General features: G+C 43.1%; 1 protein-coding gene across 8 annotated transcripts in view; it reads left to right on the forward strand.

The window, feature by feature from the left end:
- UAP1 (UDP-N-acetylglucosamine pyrophosphorylase 1) overlaps window positions 1-20,052 on the forward strand; it is a 246,640-nt gene that overhangs the window by 198,303 nt on the left and 28,285 nt on the right. For 2 of the 8 annotated variants that reach the window (XM_012768642.2, XM_012768648.3), the window contains exons 1-2: window positions 13,791-14,027; window positions 19,466-19,802. In XM_012768642.2, coding sequence (XP_012624096.1) covers window positions 19,523-19,802 — 280 coding nt within the window. In that variant the 5' untranslated portion in view covers window positions 13,791-14,027; window positions 19,466-19,522. Of the gene's footprint in view, window positions 1-13,790; window positions 14,047-14,113; window positions 14,136-19,465; window positions 19,803-20,052 lie in introns of those variants that run through there. The other 6 variants (XM_076000337.1, XM_076000333.1, XM_076000334.1 and 3 more) reach the window with 6 other exon arrangements.

A 20,052-nucleotide genomic window follows, 5' to 3' on the forward strand; every position in this document is an offset into this window, starting at 1 on the left:
CAATTTGCTCACCTACATGAGTCTCTGGTTCAGGGTCTCTCACAAGGCTGCAATCAAGCTTAGCTGGCCGAGGGCTTGGCTGGGTTTTCTGCTTCAAACTGTCACCAGGCTGCAGTCAAGGTGGCAGCTCTGGTGCCTTCTTACCTGGAGGCTCGGCTGGAGAAGAATCCACTCTCAAGCTCCCTCTGTCACCTTGCATGGGCAGGACTGCAATCTTCAGGGTTTGTTGTTGTTATTGTTTTGCTATTGTTTGTTTGTATTGTTGCTGGCTGGAGGTTCCTCTCAGCTCCTAGAAGCTGCATGCAGTCCTCTGCTGTGGTCCTTCCCAGAGGCCATTCACGACGTGGCAGTTTGCTTCTTCAAGGCCAGCAGAGTGGTGAAAGTGAGTCTGCTGGCAAGAAGGCGTCTTGCATAATGTAACACTATCTTGGGAGTGGCATCCTCTCACCTTTGTCATGTAGCAGAATGTGCCCAGGGGATATGGCCCATCCCTTTTTCCATATTCTACTATTAATAGTTGGAAGCAAGTCCCTGGTCCTGATCACACTCAAGGAGAGAAGGTAAGATTATACAACCCTCTCCGAACCCACACCGTTCTCCTCGCAATATCTGATACCCGGTAAGCCAAACTTAGCAAACATTATTTTGTAAACGCAAACTTACAGAGCTCTTATTCTGTGTCAGAAACAGCTCTGAACACTTAAAAAATATTAATCCTGGCCGGGCACGGTGGCTCACGCCTGTAATCCTAGCACTCTGGGAGGCCGAGGTGGGCAGATTGCTCGAGGTCAGGAGTTCGAAACCAGCCTGAGCGAGATGCCGTTTCTACTAAAAAAATCGAAAGAAACTAATTGACCAACTAAAAATATATATAGAAAAAATTAGCGAGGCATGTGGCGCATGCCTGTAGTCCCAGCTACTCGGGAGGCTGAGGCATGAGGATTGCTTGAGCCCAGGAGATTGAGGTTGCTGTGAGCTAGGCTGATGCCACGGCACTCACCCTAGCCTGGGCAACAAAGTGAGACTCTGTCTCAAAAAAAAAAAAAAATTAATCCTCACAGTAACCCTAGTAGGTAGGTCCTATTATTATCCTTGTTTGTGAAACAAAGCACAGAGACACCGATTAACTTGTGGAAGGTCATTCAGCTAGCAACTGCAGAGCCCAGATTCAAACTCACACTGTCTGGCTTCAGAGTTCATGTTCTTGTCTATTATGCTAAGTCTATGCTAAGCTAAGACTTATGCTAAGTCTAAGACAAATTAAATGAATAAATGAATGTTTTCTGTTTCTGGATACTCTCAAAAAAAAAAAATAAAAATAAATGAATGTTTTGTGGGAACACAGAAAACAATTACCCAGCAACTCTGAGAACCCAGGGAAGTTCTGAAGCCACACCTTTTTACTTCGGTTTTGACGTCAAGCCAGTTTAGCACTACCAGGCTTTTATTGCAATATTGGTTCTTTCTCCATTAATATTAAGTAACACAGGCCAAGGAGATAATGGGCCCTAGAGCAAGAAATATTGAGGGGTTTCTTGCTGTAACTGAGATATTTTAGAAGTGACATCCCATTTTGATCTTTTCCTTATTTAAAGATACTGCCTGGAAAATATAAAACAAATTTCACCTGTCATAGAGTCATAGAGAAGGACTAGGTGACTAGGAGGTACTGACAACAAAAATAACTTGTGATATACCTTGTGTGTGTGTGTCACTTGTAATTGGTTGAGAAGCATCAGAGACAAAAATGAGCAATAAATTTAAACATACTGCACTTACAGTAGAGCTGAGAAACCCGATCATGAAAACCATGTTATGAGAGATAATCTATATCTGAGAAACCATATTGTGAAAGATTGACAGCCGAGCAGAGGTGGTGGCTGAACAATGACCAGACAGGTGGAGAGGCAGGTTTGGAACAAAGTATGTTGCTATTCTAGTTTCGGTGTAGGTCAGATGCCATCCTAGGCTAAGTTTCAGAGGATTTTCCCCTGGAGACGGCATCACTGGGTGGCTACCTGCATTGGAAAGAGCCAGCCAAGTGGGCTCCTGAGAGCAGGCGTTAAATGTCTGACCTACAACCCATAATGCTAATGAGCCCTTTAGCTTTAAGAGAAGGAAATATGGAATCATATATTATGGTGGTTAAGATTTTTAACGATTGGATTCTTTTTACACTCATCGCCTCCAGAGAAACCCTGATAAATAGCAATAGATTGACTTCTAATCTTGCTTCTGCTTCTTAACTACTTGTTCTGGGCTTTGGTGATCCATTTCACTTAGGAGAAATTTTGTCTCCTTATCTAGGAATTAAGAAAGGTAGACCCGATAATCTCTAGCCAACAGCGCAGGAATGGAATGTAAAGTCCACTCCTTCACACCATAAAAATCAGACCTCAGTGTGGAGTCCCGAGGCTGTGTGTCTCCATAATTATCACACACCAACACACTTTTGGGTGCTTACTGTCCAGTTCATTCAATTTTGTTCCATATGCATTTCTGAGGTTATAATCTGTTTTGAGGGATTGTACATTTCCTCATTTTTGTATATCACCCCCAGCATCCTACCCACTGTGGATGCACAAAGACCTCTCTGACAACTTTACAGATCAAAATCCTCTGAAGGATTGCGTGTACTTTAGTTGAGAGGGTGTGGAAAACACTGAGTAAAAAGATTTGTCATTTAACAGGGTGTATTTGTCATTTCGCAGTATTTTAGAACACACCCTGAGCTACAGAAAATTTCTAGCGTGGGAGGAGTGGTGAGCTAAGTCAGGAAGATCTCCTGGGAGAATGAAACACTCATGTCCTAGGCAACTGTCAGCAGGAAAGTCAAACCCTAAGCCCTCTACCGCCCATTTGTTCGTAGGCTCTTGGAAACGGTGATCTCATGAATGTTCATGCCTTGCCTTTTTTTTTTTTTTTTGAGACAGAGTCTCACTTTGTTGCCCAGGCTAGAGTGAGTGCTGTGGCATCAGCCTAGCTCACAGCAACCTCAAACTCCTGGGCTCAAGCGATCCTGCTGCCTCAGCCTCCCGAGTAGCTGGGACTACAGGCATGGGCCACCATGCCCGGCTAATTTTTTCTATATATATTAGTTGGCCAATGAATTTCTTTCTATTTATAGTAGAGACGGGGGTCTCGCTCTTGCTCAGGCTGGTTTCGAACTCCTGACCTCGAGCAATCTGCCTGCCTCGGCCTCCCAGAGTGCTAGGATTACAGGCGTGAGCCACTGCGCCCGGCCTCATGCCTTGCCTTGAACTGAGACTTGAGCTGGGCTAGACTCTCCTGGCCATGGTGACCAGCCGAGGCCATTGCATTCAGGACAGTGGAGGGAAGACAATTCCCGTGTAGCCAGGCTCACTTTCAACCCACTGTTAGAAAAACCTGAGTGGATCATCACTTGGGTGTGCAAAGGAGTGTGGACAGACTGGCACATGCCTGGCACAACTGAAGGGAAAAACAAGCAAGCAGCTCTTCCAGTTGTTCACCATATCTGCTTTTCTGAAATTAAAAATTATACATTATTCAAATTATAAAATTCTACTCTAGCAAATTTAGAAAATACTCCTCAAAAAGCATCCAAAACGATATTAAAAGGTCACCATAATCCCATTGTTCTTAAAAGAAAAAACATACTGTTGTATGTCTTTCTGAATTTTTAAGTTTGTTCATAGTAATGGCCCATTTCAAACATCTCTTCTGGAATCCTAACAGGATTCTGTGTGTTTTTGTTTGTTTCTTTCTTTTTGGAGACAGTGTCTCACTCTGTCACTCAGGCTAAAGCGCAGTGGTGTCATCACAGCTCACAGCAACCTCAAACTCTTGGGCTCAAGCAATCCTCCTGCCTCAGCCTCCCATGTGCCCGAATGCCCAGCTAGTTTTTTATTTTTTGTAGAGACTAGGTCTCAAACTGCTGGCTTCAAACAATCCTCCTACCTCAACCTCCCAGAGTGCTGATAATTCTGTATTTTTATTTTATTTTATTTTATTTTGAGACAGAGTCTCACTTTGTTGCCCAGGCTAGAGTGCCATGGCATCAGCCTAGCTCACAGCAACCTCAAACTCCTGGGCTCAAGCAATCCTTCTGCCTCAGCCTCCTGAGTAGCTGGGACTACAGGCATGCACCACCATGCCTGGCTAATTTTTTTCTACATATATTGGTTGGCCAATTAATTTCTTTCTATTTATAGTAGCGACAGGGTCATGCTCTTTCTCAGGATGGTTTCAAACTCCTGACCTGGAGCAATCCTCCCGCCTCGGCCTCCCAGAGTGCTAGGATTACAGGCGTGAGCCACGGCGCCCGGCTCTGTATTTTTATTTGTATTTGTTTTTGAAACAGGGTCTTGCTTTGTTGCCCTGGCTAGAGAGCAGTGGCATCATTACAGCTCACAGCAACCTCAAACTCCTGGTCGCAAGCAGTCCTCCTGCCTCAGCCTCACAAGTAGCTGGAACTATAGGCACCTGCCACCATGCCTGGCTAATTTTTCTATTTTTTGTAGAGATAAGGTCTCACTCTTGCTCAGACTGGTCTGAAATTCCTGAGCTCAAGTGATCCTCTTGCCTTCTCCTCCCAGAGAGCTGTTGATTCTGTATTTTCAATGGAGAACTATTCCATTTCGCTTCTTTTCTCTCTTTCCCTTTTGGCTTTCTTTTCTTCTCTTTCATTTGTTCACCAAACATTTATTGAATGGCTACTGTGTGCTATACCTTTTCTCTTTTAATTCTCTTTCCAACTCTGTGGGATGTATTATTACGTTAGTTTTGTAGATGAGAAAACTGAAGTTCAAGGAAGTTAGGCAACTTTTTTCTAGGTTTCATAGCTTTTATCTATCATCTATCTATCTATCTATCTATCTATCATCTAGCTCTCTATCTGATAGGTGAAAGTATTATCCATTTATCTTTTTAAAAACCAAGCTGAGATCATAACATACTAATAAAAATACATACTTTTTGGTAAATATTCCCTTTTCATTACTTCAAATTTCACAGCTTATATAATAGCAGTCCCTAGGTAGATATTGTACTTCCTAAGTTCTTTACCTGAGTACAAATTCTTTAGTCTTTTATTAAAAAGGCAGCAGGGGCCGGGCGTGGTGGCTCACGCCTGTAATCCTAGCACTTTGGGAGGCCGAGGCGGGCGGATTGCTCAAGGTCAGGAGTTCAAAACCAGCCTGAGCGAGACCCCGTCTCTACCAAAAATAGAAATAAATTAATTGACCAACTAAAAATATATATACAAAAAATTAGCCGGGCATGGTGGCGCATGCCTGTAGTCCCAACTACTCGGGAGGCTGAGGCAGTAGGATCACTGAGCCCCGGAGATTGAGGTTGCTGTGAGCCAGGCTGACGCCACGGCACTCACTCTAGCCTGGGCAACAAAGTGAGACTCTGTCTCAAAAAAAAAAAAAAAAAAAAAAAAAAAAGGCAGCAGGAATTAGAAAGGTGATGGTGTTGCCAGTGGGAAAATATGTAAATGCCTCCCCCACCCCTTTCCCAAACCTTATTTAGCCTATCCTTTTGGGAAACTTCATTCCTCTATTCTCTCCCTCCTCTGATATCCGAAATCCTTTATTTGTGCATTCATTATGGCACTTACGGCTCTTTACCTTGAAAAACGAACATTTCTCCTATCTCTATTGTTGCCCTGTGAATTCCTTGAGGGCACAGACTCTTTTTTTTCTTTACCATCACAATTCACACTATTAGGACACAGACTCTTGGTTCCCCTTGGTGCCTGCCACAAGATCCAGCACAGAATAACCCAATAAACAGATTTTGAACAAACATTACTTTGTTCTTCACTGAATGCTGAAAATATGCCTGTTTGCTCTTACGAGAATAGTTCGATCTCAGGGACATCCATCTATAAACATGGAGGGACTCCAGGCAATCCCCACTCCATACAAGTTCTTATACTCTTCATCTAAGCCTCACTGTTTGCAACTGGAAGTTTGAGACTCCGAGAAAAACACTTATCATTATTCCTGTCCAAAGGACACACAGCCGCCACCATAAACAGCACTGCTGGTGGCATTTACAGCTTCTCCAGTGGCTTGGCTTTCTGACTGGACGCCAGAGGGCATGTACCTAGCACAGGACAAGCAAACTACACTGACTATTACACCCTTCTTCAATCCTTTTCCTCCAGCGCTGTGTGCTCAGAGGGTTAAAGATTTTCTAATGGGTGTGGTGCTGCTGTCTGGGGGATGGGCATGCTTGTAGCTCTGACTCGGTGGTGCAAAGACAATTTATGTAACCTAAGCATTTGTGCCCCTGTAATATTCTGAAATTTAAAAAGAAAGATTTTCTTTTGTGTTTGGACTGACAGTGAAGAACTCTACCATTGGCTGTATTTTAATTTTTTTGTATTTTTAAATTTTTATATAATTCCAATTTTACAGAGAACTTGCAGAACAATACAGTGAAGTTCTATATACCCTTTCCCCCAATTCACTAATTGTTAGCATTTTCCTCCATTTGCTTTATTATTATTTACTGTACCTCCCAAATTTCTTCCTCTCTACCATGTACATGCACATATATTTCTTTCTGAACTATTTAAGAATAAATTGCAGGCATTATACATTTTTACTCCTAAATATTGTAGTATATGTTTCCTAAGAACACAGAAATTATTTTACATAACCACAGCACAATTCTCAAAATCAGAAAATCTAACATTAGTACAATGCTATTGTCTAGTCCAAAATCCATATTTGAATTTTGTTAATTATTCCAATAATGTCCTTTATGGCTATTTATTTTCCCTGATTGTAGGATACAATGCAGAATCACACTGGCATGTATTTTTAGTCTCCTTTAATATGGGTCAGTTTTTCAGCCTTTATTTGTCTTTCATGACTTGGATGTTTTTGAAGAGTAAACCGGTTATTTTGACAAACCTGCAGTCTCAGTTTGTCTGGTTTTTCCCTTATGATTAGATTGAGGATATGCATATTTGGGCAAAGAAGGATATTATATCCTCAGGGAATCACCTTAAGAAGCACAAGAAGGCCGGGAGCTGTGGCTCATGCCTGTAATCCTAGCACTCTGGGAGGCCAAGGCGGGTGGATTGCTCAAGGTCAGGAGTTCAAAACCAGCCTGAACAAGAGCGAGACACCATCTCTACTATAAATAGAAAGAAATTAATTGGCCAACTAATATATATAGAAAAAATTAGCCGGGCATGGTGGCTCATGCCTGTAGTCCCAGCTACTTGGGAGGCTGAGGCAGAAGGATTACTTGAGCCCAGGAGTTTGAGGTTGCTGTGAGCTAGGCTGATGCTATGGCACTCACTATAGCCTGGGCAACAAGTGAGACTCTGTCTCAAAAAAAAAAAAAAAAGAAGCACATGAAGTCAGCTTGTTCCATCAGTGATGAGGTTAACTTTGCTCATTTGGAGCTCTTACTCGAGGTGGGGGGGGGGGCAGGGGCAATATATGTAACCTTAACACTTGTACCCCCATAATATGCTAAAATAAAAAATAAAAACAAAACAAAACAAAGACAACTTTGCTCATTTGGTTAAGATGATGTCCATCAGGTTTCTCCTCTGGAAAATTAATATTTTCCTTTTGTAATTAATAAATAATTTCTGGGAAGATACTTTAAAACTGCAAATATCCTGTCACTGACTCCAGTTTCACTCACTGGTTCTTAGCATCCATTAATGATTCTTGTCTGAATCTATAATAGTACTATAATGATTTCTAACTCCATCATTTCTTCTACATTTTTTAGTTGGTACTCTGCTGAAAGGAATGCTCTCCCTTCTCTGTCATTGATTTGTTTATTTATCTATATCAGTGTGCCCTATGAATTCTTATTTTCTTCAGTGGGTAATAAATCATTTTTATAATGTCTTAACCTTGATGCTTAAATTGTCTTATTGGCTTCAAGCTGGCTTCTGTTTCAATTTTGCATGCCCCCCATTAGTTTGGGGGTACTTTCTTACATACAAGAAGTTCCTGACCTACCTGGACTTTTCCTGTCCAGCTCTGGAATCAGACATTTCTTAAGTAGCACTATTTCCTTTTAGAAGTTTAGAGGGTAATGGTATTTAAAAACTAGATCTGGGTGATAGGTATGCTTATTGCAATTGGTAGGAGTGCTCATTTCTAGGCTCTCTTAGGAAATACAACTGAAAAGTATGTATGTACAATGTACACATACATCTCTATACATATATATGTATATATTTTATTTTTATTTATTTATTTAGTTTTGAGACAGAGTCTCGCTTTGTTGCCCAGGCTAGAGTGAGTGCCGTGGCGTCAGCCTGGCTCACAGCAACCTCAAACTCCTAGGCTCAAGCGATCCTCCTGCCTCAGCCTCCTGATTAGCTGGGACTACAGGCATGCGCCACCATGCCCGGCTAATTTTTTTCTATATATTAGTTGGCCAATTAATTTCTTTCTATTTATAGTAGAGACGGGGTCTCGCTCTTGGTCAGGATGGTTTCAAACTCCTGACCTCGAGCAATCCACCCGCCTCAGCCTCCCAGAGTGCTAGGATTACAGGCGTGAGCCACCGCGCCCAGCTCACATTTTATTTTTTAAGAGACAGAGACAGAGTCTCACTCTGTCTCCCTAGGCTGGAATGCAACGGTATGATCATATCTCACTGTGGCCTCAAACTCCTAGGCTCAAGGGATCCTCCTGCTTCAGCCTCCTGAGTAGCTAGGGCTACAGACATGCATCACTGCCTCTGGCTAATTTTTTAAATTATATTTTGTAGAGATGGGGTCTCCCAATGTTGCCTGGGCTGGTCTTGAATATCCATCCTAAAGTGATTCTCCTACCTCAGCCTCCCAAAGTGCTGAGGTTACAGGCATGAGGCACTGCCCCAAGATAAATTTTTATATGTGCATTTCTATCATATATACACACATATCTATATCTATTTCTGTATTTAGATTAAAAACCATGGGTTAATACTGATAAATTCAACTCCAGTCTGGCACTGAGGAATTAATTCTAGTCTCTTTCCCTTTCCATATTTGTAATTTTCTTCTATAACAGTAAAAGAATAGTCTCCCATTATCTTCTATATATTTAGTCATTTGCTGACATCCACAACACACACAAAATAGTTCCAGAATTGCTAACCCATATCACTCTAAAAATTACTAACTAGAGTTTAATATTTGTTTACAGTTGTTTTGTCTTTAAATTGAGGGTATATAGTTAAAACACTGCACTCATGGGTATATTCATATGTCAAAAATCATTAAATTATGCACTTTAAATATCTACAGTTTACTATAAGACAAATTCAATAAAATTGTAAAAAATATACTGTGTTCAAAAGTTACTGACTTAGTTCCTTGTGGTCCCCTTCAGAGAAGTTATGCTATTTAACATATTGTTAGGTTGATTTATTTTTGTTTGTTTTCTATTTCAGGGTTTGACCCCCGCCCCACTTGTTCATTTTATTTCACTTTTTGAATAATATGTAAAGCATTAACATTGTTCCCAAAATAAAGCTATACAGAGAATTATATTTAGAGACATATCACACACATTCCACTTGATTCATACCACCCCCACCCCAGGTAACTAATCACACTAGTGTTTTTTTTTAGATAAGCAGATGTATGTGCATTTTTCTTATTTTCCCTTGTTTCATTTGTGTATGCTCTTTTGCACTTTGCTTTTTTTGTTCATGTAACAATACATCCTGAAAGTCACTCCATATCAGTTCATATTAATCTCATTCTTTTTTGTTTCTGGCAGCTGTATAGTTTTCCATGTTTTCTTCTAATACTTTTAAGATTTTGTATTTTACACTTAGATCTCTGATCTATTTAGAGTTTATTCTTGTAGGTATGAAGTATGGATTGGGTTTTATCTTTTCTCAAGTGGCTACCCAGGTGTCCCATTTATTTATTATTGTCCTTTTTTTTTTTGCTCTGGTGGTTTGAGATGCAACCTTTATAATAGAGTAAATTTCCATATGCACTTGGGCTCATTTTGGGACTTTCTAGTCTATTCCATTGGTCTATCTATTTATGTTCCAGTACCACATTTTCTTAATAATAGAGGATTCATAGAATATTTTAATATCTGGTAGGTAGGCTTCCTATTACAGCATTTCTTTTTTCTTTTTTTTTTGAGACAGAGTTTCATCGATTTGTTGCCCAGGCTAGAGTGAGTGCCATGGCATCAACCTAGCTCACAGCAACCTCAAACTCCTGTGCTCAAGCGATCCTCCTGCCTCAGCCTCCCAAATAGCTGGGACTACAGACATGCGCTACCATGCCCAGCTGATTTTTTGTATGTATTTTTAGTTGGCCAATTAATTTCTTTCTATTTATAGTAGAGACGGGTCTCGCTCTTGCTCAGGCTGGTTTCAAACTCCTGAACTCGAGCAATCCGCCCACCTTGGCCTCCCAGAGAGCTAGGACTATAGGCGTGAGCCACCACGCACCGCCTACAGCATTTCTTTTTCAGTGTTTTTCAAGCTACTCTTGCATATTTTCCATGAGGACTTTAGTATCAATTTTGTCTAATTTATAAATTCATAATTTAACAAGGAGTGTAATTTAAGAATCAATAAGAGAGGCCGGGCGTGGTGGCTCACGCCTGTAATCCTAGCTCTCTGGGAGGCTGAGGCGGGCGGATTGCTCGAGGTCAGGAGTTCGAAACCAGCCTGAACAAGAGCGAGACCCTGTCTCTACTATAAAAAATAGAAAGAAATTAATTGGCCAACTAATATATATATATAAAAAATTAGCTGGGCATAGTGGTGCATGCCTGTAGTCCCAGCTACTCGGGAGGCTGAGGCAGAAGGATTGCTTGAGCCCAGGAGATTGAGGTTGCTGTGAGCTAGGCTGACGCCATGGCACTCACTCTAGCCTAGGCAACAAAGGGAGACTCTGTCTCAAAAAAAAAAAAATAAATAAGAATCAATAAGAGATATTTTCCTATTTATCAAGTATATTTGGTGGCTTTCAGGAATGTTTTACAGTTTTTTTTTTTTTTTTGAGACAGAGTCTCGCTTGTTGCCCAGGCTATAGTGAGTGCCGTGGCGTCAGCCTGGCTCACAGCAACCTCAAACTCCTGGGCTCAAGCAATCCTTCTGCCTCAGCCTCCCGAGTAGCTGGGACTACAGGCATGCGCCACCATGCCCAGCTAATTTTATACATATATATATTAGTTGGCGAATTAATTTCTATTTAAAGTAGAGATGGGGTCTCGCTCTTGCTCAGGCTGGTTTCAAACTCCTGACCTTGAGCAATCTGCCCGCGGTGGCCTCCCAGAGTGCTAGGATTAAGGGCGTGAGCCACCACAGGCACCCGGCGGCCTGGCCGACTCTCTAGGGTTTTTCAGGTATTCTCTCATGTCATTTGCAAATCAAAGTAGGTTTATTTTTTTCTAATTCTTAAGCCTCTTAAAATTTCTTTTGTCTAATTGCATTAGCTGATACTTTTAGTGTAATGTTAAATAATCATAGATAGAGTGAGCATTCTTGTCTTGTTCTCTTCAATCAGTTCTTAAAAGACCACGTATATAAGATTCCACCAAAACCTTGCAGGGGGTAGGAAATAAAGACCATGTATATAAAAAGTATTTTGAAGGGCAGAAATAACTTTTTAGTATAAAAAGTTGCTGGACATTTAGCTTGAAATATGAGGTTAAGGCTCTTCTTTTGTCTAGTAACCAGAAAAAACACAAAAAACTAGCAATAAAGGTAAAAGTAAAAATTTGATTTATTTTATTTTTTTATTTATTTATTTTTTTTTTTAGAGACGGGGTCTCGCTCTTGCTCAGGCTGGTTTTGAACTCCTGACCTTGAGCAATCCGCCCGCCTCGGCCTCCCAAGAGCTAGGATTACAGGCTTGAGCCACAGCGCCCGGCCAAAAATTTGATTTTATAACACATTTGAGCTGGACCCCATTTCTACTTTTTGTCTTTAAAAGGCTTTTATTTTTTTATTTTTTTGAGACAGAGTCTCACTCTGTTGCCCTGGCTAGAGTGCTGTGGTGTCAACCTTGCTCACAGCAACCTCAAACTCCTGGGCTCAAAGGATCCTCATATTTCAGCCTCCTGAGACTACAGGCATGGGCCATCATACCTGGCTATTTTTTTTTTCTATATATTTTTAGTTGTTCAATTAATTTCTTTCTATTTTTAGTAGAGATGGCGACTCGCTCTTGCTCAGGCTGGTTTCCAACTCCTGAGCTCAAATGATCCACCGGCCTTGGCCTCCCAGATTGCTAGGATTACAGGTGTGAGCCACCACGCCCAGCCTTAAAGGGTTTTTAAACAATGACTTTGCTCTTTTTTAATGCATTCATCTAAGATTAACAGAATGCTTGTAATACTCCAGGCATTATTTTAGGTTCTTTCTCACTTAATTTTTACTATATTCATGTGAAGTAGGTATTATTTTCATTTTATAAAGGAGGAAATTGAAGTTTAGAGACGTTTAACGAGTTGCTCAAACTCACACAGCTAGTTAGACTAGAACTATGATTTTGAATCTGGGTTTCCTAGTTCAAATTTTCAACATAGAATAAGCATTGATTGGTTTAATTCTCATAACAGTCCTAAAGTCCTAAAGGCATTTCTATTATTGTTTGTATTTTATATAGATGAATAAACTGATGCACAAGAGCTAACTAACTTGCCAGCGATCACAAGCAATAAAGCTGAAATTCTGTCTTCAGATCCCCTGCTCTTACCCAATCACTACATTATAAAGCTTTCAAATACATGAATGAAGGTCTGGGATCATGAAAGATGGAGAGCATTCAATCTCCTGAATGTAAATCTACCAGCATTACTTACCAGGTTTAAGTTCTGCTGTTGTTGTTACTTGATGTGGGTGCTTTTGCAACTGATAAAGGAAATTAAAAGGCCCTAGCACTCAAGAAAGTAGAAGAAAGGAATCTAAATGCCTGAATTTCTTTGGTTCTATGCTAAATCTAGGTATTTTTGGTATTTGAACATACTGGACTTCTTGCAAAAACTATGCAAAATGCAACACAACTTTAAATGTAAACATAGCTTCTAAGAGCGCAGTGCTGAATATTTAACCTGCGCCCTGCGCGAGCACACCTGCAAAAGGTTATATAACAGGACTGTAAATACTGGCCCTGGAGGTCGTCCAGTCCAACCACTATCTTCTCGCAGAATACTGAGGCCCAGCGAGGTTAAGTCCACAGACACGCAAAGATGACCCTGGGCTCACTTTCACTGTCGCGCGTGTCACTAGCGCAGGTTATCTGATGCCTTTGCTTGCATTTCCTCTTTCTTTTGGTGTCTGCTTGTGCAAAAAGGAAACGGGCCTGGCTTCGCCCGCTTGGAATCCAAAGCACCACCAGAGGCGAGTCTGGGGCCCTGCCAGGCGTCTGGCGAGCTCGAGATGAAATAACTTGCCCAAGGTCAGAGTGCGCGCCAGGCCCGTCCCTAAGGGTTCTCCGCAGAGAAACCCGCCGCTCTTGCCCAACCACCCGCGTGGGAGTTCAGAAATCCGCCTCCGAGGACACACAGCTCCCTGCCCAACTCCGCGGCCCGCTTCTGGACAGGGCGTGCCCTCCGCGCCTCCGAGCCATGGGGATGACTGCGAGCCGCACAACCCAAGGTTCCTAGGACCCGCCCAGCGGTACCCTGGCGGGGCCGGCCTCTGCCCTCCAGGCGCTTGCAGCTGACGCCCCTCCCACCCCGACCTGGAGCACTGGAGGGGCGGGGCCGTCTGCTGACAGGACTCCAGGGGCCGTCCCCATTGGGCCAGAGAATGAGTGACGCGCCAAGCCCCGCCCCCGCCCCGGCTCCCGCCTGCTGCGCTCCGGGCGCTGACGTGTCTGGGCCGCCGGCTTCCGCTCCTCCCCCGGCTGGCAGCCACTAGGAGCGGCGAGAGGGGCGGGGTGGCCGGGGCTGGCGCTCCCCTCGGCCCCCGCTCCCGGCCCGCCCCGCCGCCCCGGCCTCCCGGATGAGGGTATATATCCCGAGCGGGTGCGGTACGCCGATGAGTGGCCGTGCGGAAGGAGCCCGAGCCAGGCGGCGCTGTGGAGGAAGGTGAGGGGCTCCCAGCCTGGTAAGAGGACGGCGGGGCCCGCGATCCCGGCGGGCGGAGGGCCCGGTCCCGCCACACACGCGCTCCCACGGCCGCGCGTGCAGACGTGGGTACGCGTCGCACGTAGGTGACACGCTGGCAGCCTGGCACGCGCTGAGGGTCCCGCCTGCGCGCCCACACCCTACCTGTGCGCCTCGCAGTCGCGCCCTGCCCTTGGCGACCCCGCTGGAGGGTGTGTGGGTTGGGCCGCCGGTGGGTGGCGGGGCCGGGGATGGGGCGGGGGCTCCCTAGGTGGGCTGGTGGCGTTGGGGGAGGAGTTTTGAGCCAGTATCTGGAGTCCTAGGGCGTCGTCAAGGCGGTCGGGTTGGGAGTGGGGCCTCTCCTAGGTGGGCGATAGGGATCTTGAGGTTCTCAGGCGAGAGCCTTGTGGACAGTTATACCAAGTTTTGGGGGCCTTCAGTGGGGACGAGCCGTCGTTGGAACTGTCAGGTGGGGGCGAGTTGGTGTGTCTCGAATGTATGAGGAAAAGAATTGAGAGCGCTGGCAAGAAGGACAGGAGATAACCTGTGGGGGACCACCGGGACAAAACCTACTTGCTTTGCTACTTTGTTTTAACACTGGGAGTGAGAGAGGATTGAAATTTCGGGGTTTCCCCTCATTTCGCCAAGCAGAAGGTTGGTGGTATTGGAGGGCCGAGAGCACACATGCTGAACATATGGCTTCTTGAAGATTTTATCAAGTTCGGCCTGGCGCTGTGCTATGTTTATTTGTACATGGTTCACAAAATCTGAAATCAGGTAATAGTGATTGTGATAACACGTGTGTGTCATTATGCGGTGCAAAAGTTTAGGGACTTTCAAGTGAGATTCAGTGAGTGTGAACCCAAGGGTTTGCAGGAAACTCAAGGCAACTGTCTGCTCCTTCACCATTAGTCAGTTGGCTCACTTAGCTGGGACTAAGAAACACTTCATAGGCTTTGCTGCCAAGCATATATAGGATTCAGTTAGTGGTTATGGCTCAACCCCAATACTGTTTTTCAGAAGCTCTAAGAGGTTTACTTATCCATTTTGGGTGCATATTCATAGTGGCAGAGAGCCTTCGTATGGGTGGTGCCTCCCGAACTGTGGGGTGACATTGCCACCCCGGTGGGCCTGGAGAGTAGAGCTTCTAAACAAAGAGAATTATTGGCTGGGCGTGGTGGCTCACGCCTGTAATCCTAGCACTCTGGGAGGCTGAGGTGGGAGGATCGCTCAAGGTTAGGAGTTCGAAACCAGCCTGAGCAAGAGTGAGACCCCAGTCTCTACTAAAACTAGAAAGAAATTAGCTGGACAACTAAAAAAATACAGAAAAAATTAGCCGGGCATGGTGGCGCATGCCCGTAGTCCCAGCTACTTGGGAGGCTGAGGCAGCAGGATTGCTTGAGCCCAGGAGTTTGAAGTTGCTGTGAGCTAGGCTGACGCCACGATATTCTAGTCCAGGCAACAAAGGGAGGCTCTGTCTCAAAAAAAATAAAAAAATTAAAAACTAGTGTCGGCCGGGCGCGGTGGCTCACGCCTGTAATCCTAGCACTCTGGGAGGCCGAGGCGGGCGGATTGCTCAAGGTCAGGAGTTCAAAACCAGCCTGAGCGAGACCCTGTCTCTACCATAAAAATAGAAAGAAATTAATTGGCCAACTAATATATATAATATAAAAAGCAGCCGGGCATGGTGGCTCGTGCCTGTAGTCCCAGCTACTCGGGAGGCTGAGGCAGGAGGATTGCTTGAGCCCAGGAGTTTGAGGTTGCTGTGAGCTAGGCTGACGCCATGGCACTCACTCTAGCCTAGGCAAGAAAGCGAGACTCTGTCTCAAAAAAAAAAAAAAACTAGTGTCATAACTCTTGAAACCTATAAAATAGAAATGCCTTTTCTAGGCCCTAAGGTGCTTAGAACACCTTAGTGAGTGTTCAAGGCTGTCTTCTGACTTCACTTTTGTATCTGTGTGCGTTCCCTAGAGGATTACATTCAGTCTATAACTCTTATGTCATGTATGCTGATGACCTTGAAAGTTTTATCTTTAATTCCGGTATCACCTCTTAAGTCTAGACTACTATGTTTTGCTGTCTAATCAGCTTTTGTATTTGGATGTGTAATAGGCATCTTTCTTGCCTGATTTGATCCTATTTCTTTCTTTCTTTCTTTTTTTTTTTTTTTTTTAAGAGACAAGGTCTTACTCTGTTGCCCAGGCTAGAGTGTAATGGCATCGTCATAGCTCACTGCAGCCTCAAATTCCTGGGCTCAAGCGATCCTCCTGCCTCAGCCTCCCAAGTAGCTGAGACTATAGGCATGTGCCACCCACGCCTGGCTTTATATATATATATACATATATATATATATATATTTTTTTTTTTGTAGAGAAGGGGTCACGTAACATGACCAGAACTAAAGTATTGATTCTCCCCACTCTCTACACAATATCCCTGAATCTGCACCTATTGTAGTGTTTCCCCATCCTCAGTGAATGACACCACTACTTGGAGTCATAGTTGCTTGATTCCTATCTTTCTCGCCCACTCCACGAGTTCAATCCATTACCTAATCATTTAGGACTACTTTTAGAATCCACTTTCACCACCACTCAGCCATCAGCATCACTCATCTAGATTACAGTAGTAGTTCTCTAACTGGTCTGCCTGCTTCTATTTTTGCCTTCATTATCGTCTTTTCCCCCCACAGGACAGCAGAATGATCCTTTTAAAACCTATATCAGACCATAATATTCTCCTTCTCCAAATTCCTGAGTGGCTTCTGAAACTCCACAGTCCTTACCTTGACCACAAGGCCCCACTTGATCTGGTCTCTGCTCACTTCTCCTGCCTTATTTCCAATCATCGTTTGCCTCAGCCACTCAGCTCCAGCTGCATCGACCTTCTTGCTCTTCCTTGAACACACCAAGCACATTGCTTTCTTGGGATTACTTCCCTTGCAGCTTTCTCTACCGAGAATGTGCCTCCCTAAGATATTGACTTGGTTTGCCCCCCTCTTCATTCATGTCTATTCTCAAATGTCAGCTCTACAGAGACCCTCCCTGACCACCCTGTCTAAAATACCCACCATCACGCCTGTTGCTCTTTAGCCCTTTATACCACTTTATTTTTCTTCACAGCCTTGTCTCATAATACTACCTGACATCTTATGTTTTGTCTATTACACTGTAAATAGGCATGCACGTTGTCACTTTCTTCACTTCATGTCCCTGTCACCCACATAGTGTCTGGATAGGAAGTGCTCACTGAATATTTGTTGAATGAATTAATAATGGCACATGAATGTTAAAATAATTTTCCTCCCTAAATTATGTGTTAACATACATTTGCACATTAAAAGGAAATTTTTAGGAGTAACTTATTTACATATGTAAGTGAGGAGGTTTTTTGTGGGCCTGCGGCCATTCAACAGAAATAGCAGCACTGGGACTCTGGGCATGTTATCTCTGCCTGTGTAAAATAATCCCAATACCAGTATCTTAGAGTTGTTTCGTGGATTAAATAAACTAGTATCTATAAAGCAATTCGAGTTGTACTGCCACACTGTGATATGTAAGTGCCTAGTGTCATTATTGTCTGAGGGCACACACAGATGTAGGTTCTCTTGACCTGAGCTGCTAAATGGTGTTTGATATATATGGTGCTGATGAAGTAGATAGTAGTATTAATCTTATTTTGCAGGAAAGGAAACTGAGGCATGGGGCAGTTAAATGATTCAGCTGAACCTAGAATTGTGCTCTGAACTACCACATATAACTGCTTTTCACTATTCCTCTGGGAGGAGAAGATAGATGGGTTAGTTCTTTGGACCTGCTCCTCCTCTGTCCCTCACATCTAAGTTATGATGCAGTGATGATTCTTTACAGTGACCCTTGAATCTGTCCCTTTCACTCTTACTTCCTCTGTAGCTAATCTGCTTCGGGCCTTTGGTTTTTCAGACCTGCAGTTGTCTTTCAACTTGTTTTCCTGCTTCTAGTTGTCCCTTCTCACAGTCTATTCTATGCCATTGCTCCTTTCATCTCTCTAAAGCATAGTGGCACTGCCCTGTTTGGTAATCTCCTGTTGGCTTCCTATTATTCTATCAGGTCTAAATTCTTTTGCTTAGTTTTCAAGGCTCTTTGTGGTCTAGCCCTACCCTAGACCCTTTCCCATCATTCTTCATGAGATGTTCACTTTTTACTGTTCCCATCCCTCCTCTGCTTGCTTCTCATGCCCCCAGGCTCTGCTTGTTTCCTAATCTTATCTACATAGTCTGCTAAACCCTTGACGCACAGCTAGAATCATGTCTCGTGAACTCTTTATAGACAATGACTGTCTCATCTTACATTTTCTCTATTAGCTTAGTAGATTAAATATTTCCTCATTTTCTCTTTTTTTAGCACTATGCAGTTTAACAGTTTACTATATTATCACAGAATGCTCTGTAGAAAACATTGTCCTACTCACTGATTATTATCTATGTATTGCTTGTCTCTAGGGTCCAAGTTCTTAGCAGAGATAATAGATGTGTTTTTATTGCTTCTCTACAGAAGTTGCTATTGAAATGAAATGTGCTTTTCATGATTATATGTGGTTCTATCTTACTGAATATTGCTGTATTCTTAATACAACAGAGTTGTTTTCTATCATTAGAGATAAAAGAAAAACAGTTGAAATTTGAAGCAGTTAAGTATTCTTTTTTTTTTTTTTTTTTTTGAGACTGAGTCTCACTCTGTTGCCCAGGCTAGAGTGCCATGTGGTGTCAGCCTAGCTCACAGCAACCTCAAACTCCTGGGCTCAAGCAATCCTTCTGCCTTAGCCTCCCAAGTAGCTGGGACTATAGGCATGTGCTACCATGCCCCGCTAATTTTTTGTTTCTATGTTTAGTAGAGAGGAGTTGCTCTTGCTCAGGCTGGTTCAAACTCCTGACCTTGAGTGATCCTCCCCCCTCAGCCTCCCAGAGTGCTAGGATTACAGGTGTGAGCCACTATGCCCCACCCAGTTAAGTATTTTTTCAGTGGTAGTTCAGTGATCCAAGGAGTAGTACATAGGCATCTATCTCAATGTGGTAAAGAGTTTGAGCCCTGGAATCAGACTGCCTGGGTTCCCCTCCCAGCTCCACCAATTGGCTAGGTTGCTTGGTCTCTCTGTGCCTCAGTTTCCTCAGGTGTAAAATAGTGATAATATAATAATAGTACCTATGCCTTAGAGTTGTTGAAAATTTAAACAAGACCATGAAGGTAAAGTACTTAACGCAATGACTGGTACATATTATTGTCTTACAGCTTTAGTCTCTTACAAATATTGACTGATGGAAAGACAGAAGTTAATTTCCTTAAATCAAGTTTTAAAAACTCATACTTATTTTTAGTAGGAAAAAAATGCTTCAAATTTGGAGGTTGGACTTTGACTTGCTATTAATTCCTTTTTCCTTTTAGGTTTACAGGTGCATAAATTACACCCCTATTGTCATAAAGCTCGACTATAAGAGCATTATGAATGTTAATGACCTCAAACTCAGGTTGTCCAAAGCTGGACAAGAACACCTCCTGCATTTCTGGAATGAGCTTGAAGAAGCCCAACAGGTAGAACTTTATGCAGAGCTCCAGGCCATGAACTTTGAGGAGCTGAACTTCTTTTTCCAAAAGGCCATTGAAGGATTTAACCAGTCCTCTCACCAAGAGAAAGTGGATGCACGAATGGAACCTGTCCCTCGAGAGGTGTTGGGGAGTGCTACCAGGGATCAAGATCAGCTTCAGGCCTGGGAAAGTGAAGGTACTGAGCATGTGCATATTTGTTCTAAAGTTTGTTATGAGATATACTCCAATTGTAAAGTAGCTGGATCCTGTAACTAATATTTTGATTGTCAAACCACCTTTAACCAGGTGACCATGCAGAAAGTAACAAATTAATCTTGCTAAGACCTCTTCAATGTCTCCTGTTGCCAGTCCCTACGTTCTTTTTTCATTTCTTTTTTTTTTTTTTTTTTTTTTGAGACAGAGTCTCACTTTGTTGCCCGGGCTAG

Source organism: Microcebus murinus, chromosome 2 (assembly GCF_040939455.1).
Source record: "Microcebus murinus isolate Inina chromosome 2, M.murinus_Inina_mat1.0, whole genome shotgun sequence".
NCBI classification, from domain to species: domain Eukaryota; kingdom Metazoa; phylum Chordata; class Mammalia; order Primates; family Cheirogaleidae; genus Microcebus; species Microcebus murinus.